At 41.4% G+C, this 17,905-nt stretch overlaps 1 protein-coding gene across 1 annotated transcript in view; it reads left to right on the top strand.

Annotated features, from left to right (window-relative positions):
• Positions 1-483: 483 nt before the first annotated feature.
• Positions 484-17,905, top strand: part of saga (S-antigen; retina and pineal gland (arrestin) a) — a gene marked incomplete at both ends in the record, with an annotated part of 78,501 nt that continues 61,079 nt past the window's right edge. The window contains 7 exons of the mRNA XM_084327776.1: positions 484-531; positions 3,396-3,456; positions 3,905-3,949; positions 10,383-10,582; positions 11,017-11,076; positions 12,239-12,306; positions 17,528-17,663. Coding sequence (XP_084183902.1) covers positions 484-531; positions 3,396-3,456; positions 3,905-3,949; positions 10,383-10,582; positions 11,017-11,076; positions 12,239-12,306; positions 17,528-17,663 — 618 coding nt within the window. The remainder of the gene's footprint in view (positions 532-3,395; positions 3,457-3,904; positions 3,950-10,382; positions 10,583-11,016; positions 11,077-12,238; positions 12,307-17,527; positions 17,664-17,905) is intronic.

Genomic DNA, 17,905 nt, shown 5'->3' with positions numbered 1-17,905 from the left:
CAAAAACGAAAACTTTTTACAGGTTTGAAATACATGTGTGAACAAATTTTATTGTTCTCAGTTCTGAAACTGAAAATGTACCCATATACTCAAAACATCCCCCCCATGGGTGCTCTCAGTGTCATATTTACCATATTTCTCAATTCACTGTCTATGGAGCAGCTCCAGACTTTATGACATCACCAAGTGTTTTACCACTCTGATTTGGTGATTTAGGAGAGATTGTTCACCCTTACATAATAGTATCATGGTATTTCCAAAAATAGTATCATGGTATTTCGATAATTTTTGGTCACTACCATCATGATAGTGACCAAAACTAAGTTAACATCAGACTACCATGATACTTATTTTGTAATGGCATATTCACAAATAGCTTGGACTATAATATGAATTCTTAAATTGGGTAGTGTTCCCCTTTAATTGTCTCTGTCTCTCTCCCCATCTAGAGTCTGTGGACTTGAGCATCTTTCCAGTTCGAAAATGAGTTCAAAAATGATATTCTTCAAGAAGACGTGCAAAGACAAGTCGGTGAGAGAATAGCTTTTTCTAAAACATGAACCATTCACCTCCCAAAATAACTTACTTGAGTTTCACAGTCATTCTTGTATATTACATGTCATTTAAATGGGCACTTCACCAAAATACAATGCCGATTCATTTAGCACATAATCATATGAATATGGCCATTCAACGTCATCAGGGACATTGAATAATAATAATTAACATATACACTTTATTTGTATAGCACCTTTCATACAAGAATTGCAGCCCAAAGTGCAGAATTGCAACCCAAAGTGCAGAATTGGAGCCCAAAGTGCAATCATTGTGTTGTAAATGGTGTAGATAATTTTTTTTTTTTAATATTTGTTAAAAAATATAATATCTTGTATTATAGGGATAGCTACCTTATCATTTCATTCATCTGTAATTAATATTAATAATGTAATTAATTTAATAACGCAAGGATTCATGATGATGTCACTGTTGGCCATATTCAAACTAATTTAATCTCAATAACTATCAAACTAAATTAATGTGTGCAAAACCGTGGACATACGGCAGATTATGTGCAAAATATATCAGCATGGTTTTTTGGTGAAGTGCCTTTTTTTCTAAAGCTGTTCAACTCCATTTATGTCTCCTGTCAAACTGTGCTGGTGACGGTAACACAAAGTAATGATACGTGACGTGACCCAATTTAAACCAAGTGTATGAGAGCATTATGTCAGATTACAGAAGAGTGTATTACTTAATTTAAAAGAACACGCCAACATTTGGGGAAATTAGCTTATCGTCTACTCAGTTTTCTCTCTGTGTGTTAGCCTAGCTTAGCACAATGAATGGAAGTGGACATGGCCGGTTAGCCTAGGCATTGTCCAACTAACACCTCTCCCGAAGGCTAACCAGCACTGTCCTCTTCCATTCATTGTGCTAAGCTAGGCTAACATGCAGCCAGATAGCTTTCTACTGAACACACAGAGAGAGGAAACTGGTATCTATCTTCTGGTCTCTCTCTGGAGAAGACGATAATAATTTCCCAAAATGTTGGCGTGTTCCTTTAACTGGAGTACTGTTTATCCATCCAGAGAGTTTCCATTCGCTTAGTTTTGGACATACAGTAGCCTATCTGCTGTAGAGCTCTATGCCATCATGCCAATACAATGGTTTGTGCGCTCAAAACACAACAAAATACAGTTACTCAAGATAATCCACAGACGTTGTTATGAGCAGTTGCATGTACAGTAGGAACTATTTTCTCTCCCATTCATTATTATAGGTGTGTACTTCAGTAGAAAATATTAGTTTGAATGCTTTGACTAATCACCACATATAATATTTACCTTTAAACCATATAATGTGGATAAATGGGGCTACCGTGGACAGGGTGAGCAGCTTTAAGTACCTGGGTCCACATCTCAGAGGATCTGACATGGACAACACACATAGACTCAGTCGTAAAGAAGGCGAAGCAGCGCCTCTACCACCTGAGACAGTTAAGGAAGTTCAGAGTATCGGGGAAGATACTCCAGTCCTTCTACTCCGGAGCTGTAGAGAGCATCTTGACTGGAAACATCACTGCCTGGTATGGAAACAGCACGGCACAGGACAGGAAGGCCCTACAGAGAGTGGTGCGCTCAGCCGAGCGTACCACGGGTATTGCACTACCACCCCTGCAGGTTCTATACAACAAGAGGTGCAAATCCAGAGCCTGCAGAATAATGAAAGACCCTCACCACCCCAATAACAGCCTGTTCAAGCTGCTGCAGTCAGGCAAACGCCTGCGCACACCAGCAACTAGGACAGAGAGACTTCGGCTCAGCTTTTCCCCCCAGGCCATCAGAGTCTTGAACACTGAACTCTCCACACACAAGCACACATGAGCACACACACGACACACATACTGTATACGCTCACACACTAGCTGCCACTTTAACATGAGCACACACTCATGCTGCACATGCTCACATTTATGGTCACTTTACAAAATGAAAGGTCACTTTAAAAATAGTATAGTATAACTTGAGATTGTATAATATAGCATTGTATAGCAGTGTACATAAAGACCCAGTGCCTCATCCGTAGCTAACAGTGTATTGCACTATCACAGGACCTAGCATGTCTTACCATGCTCTGTAAAAACTCATATGTACATATACCGATATGCCCTACTTTGATTACTTGTATTGCACAATGTCGTTCTATTGGATTCTTATTATATTATTATTATTGTATTATGCACAATCGTTGCGGGCAAGACCCCCCGCATTTCACTGTATACTTGTATGCCGTGACAAATAAAACTCTTGACTTGACTTGACTTGACTCACACCAAACGGTCACTTTACAAAATGAAAAGGTCACTTTACTTAAAAAATAAAAATAAATAAATAAATAAAGAACGGGAGTGGTTCTTGTATAGCAATAGATGGATATAGCAAGATAGCATAAGGATATATAGTATAACTGTATATTGTATAGTATAGTATTGTATAGTAGTGTACATAAGACCCAGTGCCTCATCTGTAGCTTAACACTGTATTGCACTATTGCAGGACCTTAGCATGTCTTTTACCATGCATTTTAAACTTTATGTACATTATACCTGTTATGTCTTATTCTTATTACTTGTATTATTGCACAATCGCTGGGGGCATGACCACCCGCATTTCACTGTATGCCCTGTATGCCGTGACAAATAAAACTCTTGACTTGACTTAACTTAGTAAGTGCCTACATGTGTGTGTGTGTGTGTGTGTGTGTGTGTGTGTGTGTGTGTGTGTGTGTGTGTGTGTGTGTGTGTGTGTGTGGTGCACATGCACAGTAAGAATAATTGTATGTTTGCATTTCGCTGGCTACTGTAGTTAAAGACATTTTGTTTTGCCCTCATTCAGGTCGGAGTCTACATGGGGAAAAGGGATTTTATTGACCGCGTCGATTCTGTGGAGCCAGTGGGTGTGTAGTTACACACACACACACACACACACACACACACACACACACACACACACACACACACACACACACACACACACACACACACACACACACACACACACACACACACACACACACACACACACACACACACACACACACACACACGATATTATACGCATGATATTATATATATAATATCATGATATTATATATATAATATCATGTGCACTGGAAACCTACGAGAAGTACTGAAGGTCTGTGAGTCATTCTGGGCTCCCGTGTCCTGCATTTGAAGAAACCTCTTTCATTCACTTTCAGGAAGTTTGATCAGGTTTTTCCTGATCTTGTTTTTGTCTCTACAATACGTTTTCTCATGCGCCTAAATGCATTTGAGAATCCTATGCAATATGCTTCTTATATAAACAATACACATACTGTAACCTGTACCTCTTCCTACCACTAGATGGCATAATCCTGGTTGACGCTGCAGCTCTGAATGGAAGGAAAGGTCAGTGCCTAAAAACGTTGTCCTCATTATATGCCCACTTTTCACATTTTGTTTAGGGACAAATGTGTGGAATAGGGACCAGGGACAACTTGTTGTCAGTGTACAAAACGTTAGGAACAAAGGTGTGAAATAGGGACAGGAGACATTTACTTTTCCCTCCCCCTCATAGCCTATATATTTACTGTTAGGATCTGAACTCTTGCAGGTCTTGGGATATTTCAATGTTTTGGCTAATTTTGATTTAAATTGTATAATTCCCATTTTTAAATGTTTTACCATGGTATGTTTGGTATCTTTTTTTTCAGCACAGCCTCACATATATGACCTGACAGTTAGTTTTCATATTGTATAATACTGTATATACTGTATACTGCATAATGTACAACACAAAACACAAAATCGGATTGAGAAAATGTGTTATTTTTTTTACTATGAACCAATGCAAACATATCAAATCAAGGATATAAAACAGTGGAAATGCACCCTCAGGTAGCATATTTACATAAACAAAAGAGAACAGATCAGAATTCAATTTACAAAGCATTATTTTCTCCATACACAGGTAATAAACACAGACGAAATTTTGATTATCAACTGGAAATGATCACCAGCATGCTTTTTTTTAAAACAAAAAGTCAGTAAAGGTAATTTTCTTTACAAAAAAAAGTAAAAAAAAAAAAAGGTTTACAGTAAAAAAGTAAAAAATAACTAAATAATTAAATTGTGGGATATTCAATATACATATATACAGTACACATATGACTAGAGTGCAGTCATATAGAGTGCAGGATGCCTGAGGCGTATCCAAAAAAAATATTGCACCTGTCAAACTGTAATGCCTTTTGACAGGTGTTACCTGTGTATACGTGGCATGGGGGTCTAGCTGCGGTCCTGGGGGTCTGCACGGCATGAACCGGAGGGGCTGAGGGGCTGGATCAGGATCACTGTCGGTCTTCCAGGGCGTCTGATCTCCTGCCTGATCTCCTGCCTGGGCTGGACGTCTTGGCCTGGCCTGGGTTGTCCTGCGTCGGACTGGAGCAGGCTGCTCATCATGTCTGCACATAAATGGCACACACATTGTACATATAAAACACTGCTCATACAACACACACTGTATATACACTCAATTTTCTATTCTGTATATATTGCGTACAAAGTCTGCAAACCTAGTAATAATAAAAAAGCAATAAACATCCATAATAAGTCTCTCACCTGTCTGGGTCATTTCTTGACCTGGATCTGGCTTGGGCACGCCCTGCCCCCCTAGATGTCCCAGGCAAATCATTGCTGTAGACAATGACATGTAAAAATACATTATTTTCAACTTTTATGAACAGAGTAATAACTAAAACAAAAGCACTAATAATAATAATAATAATAATACTAATAATAATAATAATAATAATAATAATAATAATAATAATAATAATAATAATAATAATAATAATAATAAGTCTCTCACCTGTCTTGGTTAGCCCTCCTTCCATGTCTCACTGAACTGGTTGAAGGCAGGGCTTCTGCTCCTTCTGCTCCTTGCTCCTCCTCACTGTAGACATTCAACATTCAACAAGGACTCTCTTGATGCACACTTATCATGTACACTTATCCTGTACATGTGCATTCATCATGTGCACTTATCATGTGAAAGCCTTTCTTTGCCTTTCCCAACAAGTCTGACTAAAACAAAAGCAATCAAAGTCCAAAATAAGTGTCTTTACCTTTCATTGTTGTCATCATCAAACAAGAATACCCTGAAGACTCTAGCAGGAGCACTCATTCAAGGGTACTACGACTATGCTTGCACCTCATGGTACCAAAGCACCTCAAAGGCGCTAAAAACAAAATTACAAACATCTCAAAACAAACTGGTCAGACTACTGCTTGACCTTACCCCTAGAACCCACCTCACCCCTGCCCACTTTGACAACCTAGGATGGCTTAGAGTAGACGACAGAGTACAGCAACTTGCAATGGGCCTGGTCTACAAGATACACTACACGACCAAGGTACCCATGTACATGACTAAATACTTCCCAAAGGTCAGTGAATACCACGATCACAACACCAGAGGGAGCTCCACAAATCATGTTAAACCCAGATTCGGCTCAAACAAGGGTCTAAACACGTTTCGCAATTATGCCACATCAATGTGGAACGCCCTACCCAAAGCTGTAAAGGAATGTGAATCACTACCCACTTTCAAAAACTCTCTCAAAAAACACCTAAGGGAGACTGCAACTCGAAACTGGCCCCTGTAAATGTCCGAGCACAACCCCCGCCAATGTACAGTAAATTACCAAGTATGGTCGTCAATAATCCAATGTACAGTGTTGTTTGTACAGTTGTACAGTGTCCCCCACCCACCCCTCCTACCCAACCCCCCCCCCCCCCCCCACTCCTACCCAACCCCCCCCCCCCCCCCCCCCAACCACCTCCAATGTACAGTCCCACCCCCACCTACCCAATCCAATGTACAGTTTCTACGCCTAATGTATATACTCTGTTCTTTCTGGACTCTTTTTGTATCACAAATACAGTACTGTAATTGCAAATCTGGTATGTCATAAATGTATAGATGTAGCAGTACTGTCTATCTGTATGTCATGTATGTCATATATGTTACGATGAATTGGAAATGGGGGACCCTGGTGGAAACAAGACGAAAGTCTTTCTCTGGTCTGCATCCCCTTAACAATTGTATGTATTGAGCTGTACTGCACTGTACCCATTCTGCAATCTGTTAATAAAGTTTTCATTCATTCATTCATTCATTCATCATCAGTGGACCTTTCGTTGTAGTCACCATCACCAACCAAAGATGGATCGTCAACGTTAGCACAGGATAGCTCAAACTACTACTACTAAAACGTCTACTAATACTACTACTACTGCTACTACAACTACTACTACTGCTACTACTACTACTACTACTACTACCACTACTATTACTGCTACTACTACTGCTACTACTACTGTTATAAAAGTCGAACTACTAACTACTAACTGTCCGACAGAAATTATCTAGTGGACGAATTGTGCAGGCTTCTTCTACACTTCTTTTCTGGCAGTAAACTTCCGCCTCCTTCGTCACTTCCTCCCAATCTTTTCCGTTTCATTCTAGCACAAAAAATGGCCAAGATATTGATAAAAATTTAACGCATGTAAAATTATATCTGGCACATTTTACGCGTGCGTAAAAGTTTATTTAGCGTCGAATTGAAATGATCCTGGTTCAGTCATTTATTTTGGTTTATCAAGACAAAATAAAAAGTAGCGTGTAGTTTCAAGGCCACGTCATAATGCCACGCCGAGAAAACCCGGAAATGGACTACGTTTTCGGTACAGAGCGTCACAAACTGATGACGTCACTTCATCACAGCGCCGTGAGCCGCGACCGGGAACCGTTCAGTACTGTATATTTGCAGAATCTTGTATGTCACAAATGTAACAGTACTGTATATCTCTATGTCATGTATGTCATAAATGATTAGATTATATTAGATCAGCGGTTCACAAACTTTTTTGGCCATGCACCCCCCGTCACCTCCCGACCTAGCTGACGCACCCCCAATCCCCAACATAAAAAAGACAACACAGTCTAGCGCACTAAAGGCATCAGGTTTATTCCAATAAGAACATATACCAAAGTGTAGTAGGCCTATGACAAACAAATAAAATACTTCACCACACAAAAGAACAAAATGAGAATTACATGCGTAGACTCAGAAACAGATTGGCCAAAAAACCAAACGCATTTTCATGGATTTTCAAGTGCAGTGGCCTGCAGAAAGAGAGCGAGGGGGCAGAGAGAAGGAGTGGAAGGGAGAGAGAGAGCGCGAGAGAAAGGCATGATTATTCCCAGTATAGGCCTGAGATTAATCATAATTGCAATTGCTTTTGCTTGGGTTTGTGTTGTTTTCTCTGTTATGTGGAGTCATGTTCTCTGTGTTTAATTTTAAATTAATATATTAAAACCAGCACTAACCTGGTAGCAATAATTATATTGATGGTTAATTACATACCCTCGTTTACTGGACGGCCCATCACGCGCACTTCGCGGCACTTTGCCCTCGTCTCTCGGATTAATGCTATGGATGGGCCTGCATCTGTGTACAAAGCTCTGCGAAGTTTGGTGATTTGGCAATTGAAGACAGTTTAATGAGCAAGTCCTTCTCAACATCATGCAGTCTGGCGATATTTTGTCTTCACTGCTGTGAGCAGATAATCCAGCCTCGCATAGATTTAGGTTTTGGCGAAGGGCATTTAAATCCTCCTCACGGCTTGCATTGCCAGGTCTGGGTATATGCTCCATCAGATGGTCGATCAGCTGTTGCTGCGGTTGTAGTGACAGGTGTGGGACAGGAGGGGAAACTTCAAATGGGTTGAATCCACGTCTGAGATGCATCCATAGGTCATGGGTCACGGTGGGAAATATGTCTGTAGCTGCTCAGCGAGTTGGTTGAGGTGTTCTGTTATTAGGCTTTTTACAGGTTCACCCATGACAACTTTGTTTCCCTCCAAGAACACATGAAGTGTAGGAAAACACATGAGCATAATATACGCTGCCACAATAATAGCGCACCGGTCCCAGTCGCGCGCCCATGGCATTTTGGCAGTAAGTAAAGTGCATTTTGGATACATATTTTTTTTTAATTATTATTAAAACGTACGTTTTTAATTGAAACGTAAATTTCATGATTTACACAGTGAAAATCCCCATTTGAAATAATGTATATTAGTTATATTTATTAGTAAAATAACACCATAGCACGGTAGCACCGCCATTAGCCTTTTCATGTCACGCACCCCCAAGCGGGCTCTCACAGTTTGGGAACCCCTGGATTAGATGATTAGATTAGATTATTATATCTGTATGTTGTGTATGTCATAAATGTCATTATGAATTGAAAATGGGGGACCTGATGTAAACAAGACAGAAGTCTTTCTCTGGTCTGCATCCCTTTAACAATTTTGGGTATTGAGCTGTACTGTACTGTACCCATTCTGCAATCTGTTAATTAAAATGTTCAATCAATCAATTTCAATCATTGTTGTCAGTGTACAAAACGTTAGGGACAAAGGTGTGATATAGGGACAGGAGACAACTTGTTGTCAGTGTACAAAACGTTAGGAACAAGGTGTGGAATAGGGAGACAACTTGACAACAAAAATGTGTGCAAAACTGTGTGTGAGATTATGTGCAAAATAAATCAGCATTGTTTTTTGGTGAATAGTCAAATCAATGAGGTGATGCTCCCCTTTTAAACCAGTGTTAAATAATTAATTCGCCTTATACACATCGCTGCTATCATTAATGGAGATATTCCTATCCCCCTATTCCAACACCAGGTCTCTCAGGTCAGCCGATCAGAGGCTCCTGACAGTCCGGAGGTCTAACCTCAATCTCAGGGGGGGCCGTGCCTTTGCTGTCGCAGCCCCTGAACTGTGGAACAGCATCCCCACCTCCATTAGGCTTGCCCCCTCGACAGATACCTTCAAGTCTAGACTCAAAACCCACTTCTACTCATTAGCATTTCCCGATGTACACTGACTCGTGCCCTGTTTTCTTGTGTGTCCTCCTGTAAAACTGAGATGTGATTGTTGTCTATATGTTGTCTAGAGATGTATATGTGTATCTACCCTCTGTACAGCACTCTGGTTGACATGTGTCATGTTTAAATGTGCTCTATAAATAAATCTGATTGATTGATTGATAGCATCAAAATGATAAAAATGTAAATCGTAAATCATAACTGTTCCTACATGACTCATGCAGCTGCATTTCTATTAGGTGTTGTTATTGACTTAGGTTGTTATGAACACATTTCAAACAAATGGCTCATTCACTCCCATACATTTCCAAAATACAAAACTATGGCAGTTAAAAACATTCTGAATCAGGTAATCACGAGTCTGTAGTAACATTAGTGTCTTCTGCCTGTTCTGACTATTCTGGTTCTCCAAGTGATATTTTTCACAACAAGGTTTTAAAGGAACATGCCAACATTTTGGGAAATTAGCGTACCGTCTTCTCCAGAGAGAGACAAGAAGATAGATTCCTCTCTGTGGGTTCAGTAGAAAGCTATCTGGCTGCATGTTAGCCTAGCTTAGCACAAGGACATGGCCGGTTAGCCTTCGGGAGAGGTGTTAGTTGGACAATGCCTAGGCTAACCGGCCATGTCCGCTTCTATTCATTGTGCTAAGCTAGGCTAACGTGCAGCCAGATAGCTTTCTACTGAACACAGAGAGGAAACTAGTATCTATCTTCTTGTCTCTCTCTGGAGAAGACGGTACACTAATTTCCCCAAAATGTTGGCGTGTTCCTTTAACATCGAAGTGAACGGACACTTCCACGACTTCCCAGTATGGTGGCTGTGTGTGAAGTGAACGAGGAAGGACAGGATAACCCGTGAACAACCCTCCTTGTGTGTAGCGTTCGTCACCCTATCCTGCACATTCCGTTACGGCCGAGACGACATGGACGTGATGGGCATCGTCTTCCGTCGGGAGATCTACACGTGCACGCGCCAGGTGTACCCTCCCCTGGAGGACAAGGAGAAGGCGATCCACACGAAGACGCAGCAGAAACTCCTGTGCAAGCTGGGTGACAACGCCTACCCTTTCTTCTTCGAGGTGAGGACCAGAGCTTAGTCAACCTTTTCTTCTTCGAGGTGAGGAGCAGAGGGCTTAGTCAACCCTTTCTTCTTCGAGGTGAGGACCAGAGGGCTTAGTCAACCCTTTCTTCTTCGAGGTGAGGACCAGAGGGCTTAGTCAACATATTTGCGCCCTTGTTGTTGTCGACTCATAAATGCTAGCTCATCGTGTTACACACACGCACGCACGCACGCACGCACGCACACACACACACACACACACACACACACACACACACACACACACACACACACACACACACACACACACACACACACACACACACACACACACACACACACACACACACACACACACACACACACACACACACACACACACACACACACACACACACACACACACACACACACACACACACAGTGCAAGTCACTTGTCTTTGTCTCTTTCAGTTCCCTGACAACCTGCCTTGTTCAGTGTGTCTCCAGCCCGGACCCAGAGACGTGGGCAAGGTGAGGCTCAGAATAATGGTCTGTTAAAGGAACATGCCAACATTTTTGGAAATCATTTAGCTTATCGTCTTCTCCAGAGAGAGACAAAAAGATAGATACCAGTTTCCTCTCTGTGCGTTCAGTAGAAAGCTATCTGGCCGCACGTTAGCCTAGCTTAGCACAATGAATGGAAGCGGACAGTGCCGGTTAGCCTTCGGGATCTTATACCACTCTCTGCCACCGTTAAAAGCCTATGGAGATGTTTACCTTCTTTGCAGGGCTATAACTTTTTTAATTGTATTGCTATATTGACATTACTATGGCCCATTCAACATCGATTATCTATCGTTCAGGATGTGGGAACGTTATTCCTTTTCATTCATACATTGTTGTGTTAATACCTTCGAGAATATAAGTATGTTTTTTTATCTTTTCTGCTGTAATTCCAAAAACAGTAGTTATAGGCCCTGACGATTATCGATTGGCATTTCTTTCCCATACACGCTATATTAAAAATTCAAATGTATATGATCGGTATACATTATGCTTCATCATGCATGGAGTGTGTCGTTTATAATTCCTTGATCATCAGTAACGGCTTTATGTAGTATGGGTGGATATATTGATCAGACTGTTTGCAAACAAGGAAATGCACAATCGGGTTGAAAATAACGTTACTGTTCTCTTACCATGGGCCGATGAGACTGGCGAAGAAATATCCCAATTATTTGACACCGATCACCTAGATCCATTTCCGGTTTGTATGGCGCAATAAACGCCGAAATCATATAGATTATTGCGTTATGACAACGATCCATATGTACTATAGTGTCTGTCAGGAGACCCGTAGCGAGATGTGACTGCCGGAGGAATTTCCTCGACGCACCGATGACAACTTCCGGTTTTTGAGTGTGTAACTCGCCCGACCATCCACCAGGCGGCGGTATTGAGCCGTTGCAGTCCCATCTAGGGTCCCGCTAGGGCACCGGGGGTTGGGTGGATGAATTATGAATGCCATGGCGAAAAAATGAAATATTGATCTAAAAAACGCTGTACAGCGATGTTGGCGGTCAACACATGGCGGGCAATAGCGCTGGAAAGCTATTTTGGCGACCAATGTGTTAACACGTTGTTACTTTACGCTGTGAGCGTCATTACGGGACGCTATTCTTTTTGTTTGCAGCAATGTGCAGTGGATTTTGAGATCAAAGCTTTCAGCGCTGACAGCCAGGACGCCACAGTGCGCAAACGGTTAGTGGCACAATTCTCTATGTGGGAGTTATTTATCTCATAGTGCTCTGTTTTATATGAGAAAAGATCTTTTGGTTTGTGCATGTGTGGCTGTGTCCCATACTCGTGTTATATTAGCTGTATTAGCCTCAGGGCAGCTCTGGCTGCAATTGTAGCTTACCACCACCGGTATGACTGTGTATGAACGAATAATGGACTCTGTGAAGCGCTCTGGGTGTCATGAAGAGCGCTATATAGATCCAAGTCATTATTATTATTATTATTATTTAAACTCGACACACATAGAGAGAATTAGGCCCAATCCCAATTACCTTCCCTTGGCACTACCCCTCGTTTTGGATTGCTCTTCAAAACAAAGCTACAAGGGGTAGGGGTTAAATCTTTACCTAGGAAATGGGACACCACTCATTTCACATCAGTAGTACAATAATGTAAAAGACTTAGTGACTATGTATCAGCGTATTCTTTTTTTTCAGGGCCTAGAAACCTAAGCTACAGTGTAGTTACATATTATAATGATATATGTATCAACCACAGCACTTTGACCTGTTTCGCCATATCTGATCGTTAAACTGACATAACCATTGTGTCTGCTATTAAAAAGATACTTTATTATTATTCTTTTTTAATACTCTCTTTCTCAGATTTTTCTCTGTTTTCTCCCTGTCCCAATTTAGTCGTTATGCCAATTCCCCCCTCCCCTACCTGGTTGTTGTGTGCATGTTCTCCTACTGGTCGGTACAAGGGAACCCTGAAGTCATCCGCACGCTTCCTCCGACACGCGCGGCGACAGCCAGTGACTATTTTTTTCACCTGGCAGCGAGGACTCTCATTGGTGAAGTGTAACGCGTGGGAGGTCACGGTGCCTTCATCAAGTCCTGCCTCCGCTGAGCAAGCGCCCAGACCTGACCTGTAGGCGTCGCTGTCCACAACGCCAGATTCCCACCCATGACTTGCCCTCCCCCTAACCCAGCCAAACAGGTTAGTATAGCGATCAGCCCAAGCCCCAAGCAATGCTGACTCCAGGAGTCGAGACCGCAGCCTCTTGCATTGGTGACGAGCGCAATCTCCGCTACGCCACCTGACCGCCCAAAAAAAAAATACTTTAAACCATATTTTTCTTTCTTGATTTGGAGCCGTAGAAATAGTTGTAATCATTTTTGGAACGGTGTGAGATAGAAAAGAATACTGAAACTGAAACCTAAGTCAACCCCTCAATCTGATCTGAAAGCACTCCGTTTTGGAGGGCCAGTTGGAGAGCTAGATGATCACTTCCCCTAAAGCCACAATAGAATCGGGACACCCTACACTACATGGCTACATGCAAAACGGAGGGGTAGGGCCAAGTGGTAGGGCCAAGGGGGGTGGGGACCAGCCCTATATCAGTTAAGTCTCAATCTGGTAAATGTGTGTAATGTTGCTCTGCGGTGGAACTTACCCATAACTTAACTTTGGAATAGCCCCTTGTTCTTGTGTAATGCCCAAATGTTTCAGTGTTACAATATCTTTTCCAGTATTCCTTACACACTTGATTAGATTTTTTGGTCAATGATAATCCGGGAGTGCTTATCCTTGAGATGGGTTGACTATTAGGCCTGTGATCAATTGTGAGCGAGAACTTGCTACGAACCACAAAAAGCCATGCCGCCGCTTCTCTGTGGCTTTTGTGGTTAGATTAACGTTATGGTTAAGGTTAGGTTAAGGGCAGAGATGGGTTCGGTTAACTTAAGGTTAGGGTTAGGTTATAGTTAGAGTTTGGGAAATGGTTAAGATTAGAGGGGAAAATCGGTCTTAATATTAGCTAGGCTTGGATATGTAAATGAACACACAAACGTAAACTTGGTGTTAGAGGTAACCTTGCCAAACCAGAGTTAACTATGGTGAAACTATAGAATTAAAGGAATATCTTGGGCTTCAGCCCCTCCTCAATGGGAGGTCGGTGCTCTCAGTGTAGGACAATAAACTAGGAGCAGGTCTATTGTGAAGGAATCCTCACTTTTTAAAGGGGCACTTCACCAAAGAAAACAATGCTGATTTATTTTGCACACAATCTCGCACACATCCCCAAACTTCATCACTTCAACTTCAAATTCATCATGAAATGATGTAGATGGAAGAATATCAATACCTTGACTTTTAGAGACCGCTACCTTATCATTTCATTGAGCTGTAATTTAACACAGAGCTTTTGGATGTGTGTGAGATTATCTGCAAAAAAACCTGTTGGTGAAGTGCCCCTTTAAAGACTGAACCCAAATAAGATACTGGAGCTCACAAATCACTTTAATAGTTTTATTAATAATAAGGTGCAAACAACGTTATTTCCGAAGAACATTGCGTCTTTTTCATCACTATCACTACAGAAACCATAGCATTCCTATAGTAAAACCTCATGAATCCTACAGTGATCGACCTTAAACTTTAATATTCCACTATGAATATTATGATTACTATGGTGAATCACTGCAGTGTTACTGTGGTAAATTAAGAATATTTAAAGTATTTGTAGTTCATTTTCATATTGGTTACATGAGTTTGAACCACAATGAACCTCTGTAACATTCCAACATCCCCCCCCCCTCCAAGAAAGACCAAGAAATTGGTCTTCAAAAGCTGTCATCATTACCGGGAGTCATGGTTATTATAGTTTAGTTTTTATTAGTCTCAGTATTAGTTTTATTTAACATTTTCAGGGGTGACATTTAAGAGGTTCAGAAATAGGTATTGTGTAATACAAACATCACTTTGTGTCAAACATCACTTTGTGTCAAACATCACTTTGTCAAGGCAATTGACTCACAGTCGTGTAGACCAGTGGTTCCCAACCTTTTTCCCCCCAGGGACCCCCAAACATCTCTGATGAAATTCGCGGACCCCCTCCTAATAAGATACCATAAAATACTTTTTTTTTTTTCATTTTAATAACAAACTGCTTATACACAGGCATATGCATCACAATTAGACCCACTATGCTTCTTTGACTTGTGCCTTCAATCAACAAATCTCATCTTGCACCATATGCATTTCAAAATGTTTGGCCAATATTCAAATGCTGTATTCATCCTCTCAAATCAGGCCCTAATGGTGAACGGTTTGCATTTATGGAACAAATCAATGCAACAAATTAAACTAAATATGAGACAGGAAATTCCAATCAGTAGCAGAGAGAATCTGTCCTAGCTGGGTTTAATACCTTTTTTTTGTCATTTTAATAACAAACTGCTTATACACAGGCATATGCATCACAATTAGACCCACTATGCTTCTTTAACTTGTGCCTTCAATCAACAAATCTCATCTTGCACCATATGCATTTCAAAATGTTTGGCCAATATTCAAATCCTGTATTCATCCTCTCAAATCAGTCCCTAATGGTGAACGGTTTGCATTTATGGAACAAATCAATGCAACAAATTAAACTAAATATGAGACAGGAAATTCCAATCAGTAGCAGAGAGAATCTGTCCTAGCTGGGTTTAATACCTTTTTTTGTCATTTTAATAACAAACTGCTTATACACAGGCATATGCATCATAATTAGACCCACTATGCTTCTTTGACTTGTGCCTTCAATCAACAAATCTAATCTTGCACCTTATGTATTTCAAAATTCAAATCAGGCCCTAATGGTGAACGGTTTGCATTTATGTTGAATGAAGTAAGAATCCACTGCAGTAAAAATATCCTCACCTCGAGTGGTGGTAGTAAGGTTGACTGACATGAGAATGTCCTGCTTCAGATCCTCATTTTCAATATATTGCACATAAACGATGAGCACAGCCTCGTCTGCGACAGTTGTAGTTTCATCAAGTTGTATGGCAAATGGACCCTTTCTAAGCTTTTCTGACAGCTGCTGCTCGCAATCACTTGACATCTTATCAATTCGGTATTTCACTACATTGTTCGAGAGTGGTACTGATTTTAGTTTATCCGCCACCTGTGGGCCGCACAGTTTCTAAACCATTCTGATGCAGGCTGGTTTGATGAGCTGCTCGCCAATATTGTGCGGTTTCTTTGCTTTTGCAATTAAAAGCGAACACTCAAAGGAGGCTTCGGTAGCCTTCTGTAAATCACTGCCACCCCTGCTCCACGCTACTCTAACATCAACAGGCTTGTTCGCCTTGAGAGACTGTTCTTTCCTCCGAAAAAAGTCTGGATCCTTCCCAACGGTTTCTGGGTGCTTAGACGCCTGATGTCTCTTCAGCTTGCTGGGCTTCAGGCTCGAGTTTGCCAACTTTTCTCCACAAATCACACACTCAGGTCGTTTGTCTGGTCCCTCAGTGAAGCCCATGGTGATGTAATTTTCGCGATAGCTGTAGGTCCTAACTTTTTTTGCAGATGAGCTGCCATCATCTCCTTTTCGTTTGTCACACATTTTCGCCTCTGGCGGCTGACTGCAGACGAGCCGAGAAAGTTAACTAGCGTGCTAGGCTAGCTACAGAAAGTGATAGAGTCAACTGATTCGCGTTTTAGCGGCTACCCGGTAGCCTACTGTTAACATTCAAAAATCATGTCTAGATGTTTATTTATTTATCTTTATTTTTTTATTGTAGTGGAGAGACTATTCATGCTTCTGATGATAAAAAAAAAAAAAAAAAAAAAAAAAAAACTCAAATCATCTGTGGTCTGGCGGACCCCCTGCGCCCCCTGGCGGACCCCAGGTTGGGAATCACTGGTGTAGACGTCCCAGTGTCAATGAGTATTATGCACCAATGCCTCACAGCCGTGTAGCCATTCCAGACTCAATACTTTATGCACCAATGCCTCCCCACACACCTTGTTGACAAAGTTTACCAAACTGACAAAGACTAAAACTAAAGCCATTTTCTGTATATTTAAATTTTATTTGAGTTCGTAAGTACACATTATAGTTTCAGTTTAGTTTTCTTTTTCTCTCTCTAAAGTCTAGTTTTTATTTGTATTTCAGTCAAATGTTCTTTCAATTGTCACGTTAGTTTTAGTTAAAAGAACACGCCAACATTTTAGGAAATTAGCTTATTGTCTTTTCCAGAGAGAGACAAGAAGATAGATACCAGTTTCCTCTCTGTGCGTTCAGTAGAAAGCTATCTGGCTGCATGTTAGCCTAGCTTAGCACAATGAATGGAAGTGGACATGGCCTAAGCTAATTTCCCAAAATGTTGGCGTGTTTCTTTAACCGTGATAACCTTGTCAGTAGTTACAGTATATACTCTCTCTGTGCCCGTGCCCCCGATCCTCCCAGGAGCACAGTGAAACTCACGATACGCAAGGTGCAGTACGCACCAGAGGACGTGGGCAAGGCGCCCAAGGTGGAGACCACCAAGGAGTTTGTCATGTCTGACAAGCCCATGCACGTTGTGGCCAGCATGGAGAAGGAGGTGGGTACTTCCTGTCTTGTACTGGCCAATCACAAGGCAGGGTATGAAGGAGGTGGATACTTTTTCTCTTGTACTGGCCAATCACAAGGCAGGGTATGAAGGAGGTGGGTACTTCTTGTCTTGTACTGGCCAATCACAAGGCAGGGTATGAAGGAGGTGGGTACTTCTTGTCTTGTACTGGCCAATCACAAGGCAGGGTATGAAGGAGGTGGGTACTTCTTGTCTTGTACTGGCCAATCACA

Source organism: Notolepis coatsorum (assembly GCF_963971535.1).
Source record: "Notolepis coatsorum genome assembly, chromosome: 13".
NCBI lineage: Eukaryota > Metazoa > Chordata > Actinopteri > Aulopiformes > Paralepididae > Notolepis > Notolepis coatsorum.
This window is presented reverse-complemented; position numbering and strand designations above follow the sequence as displayed.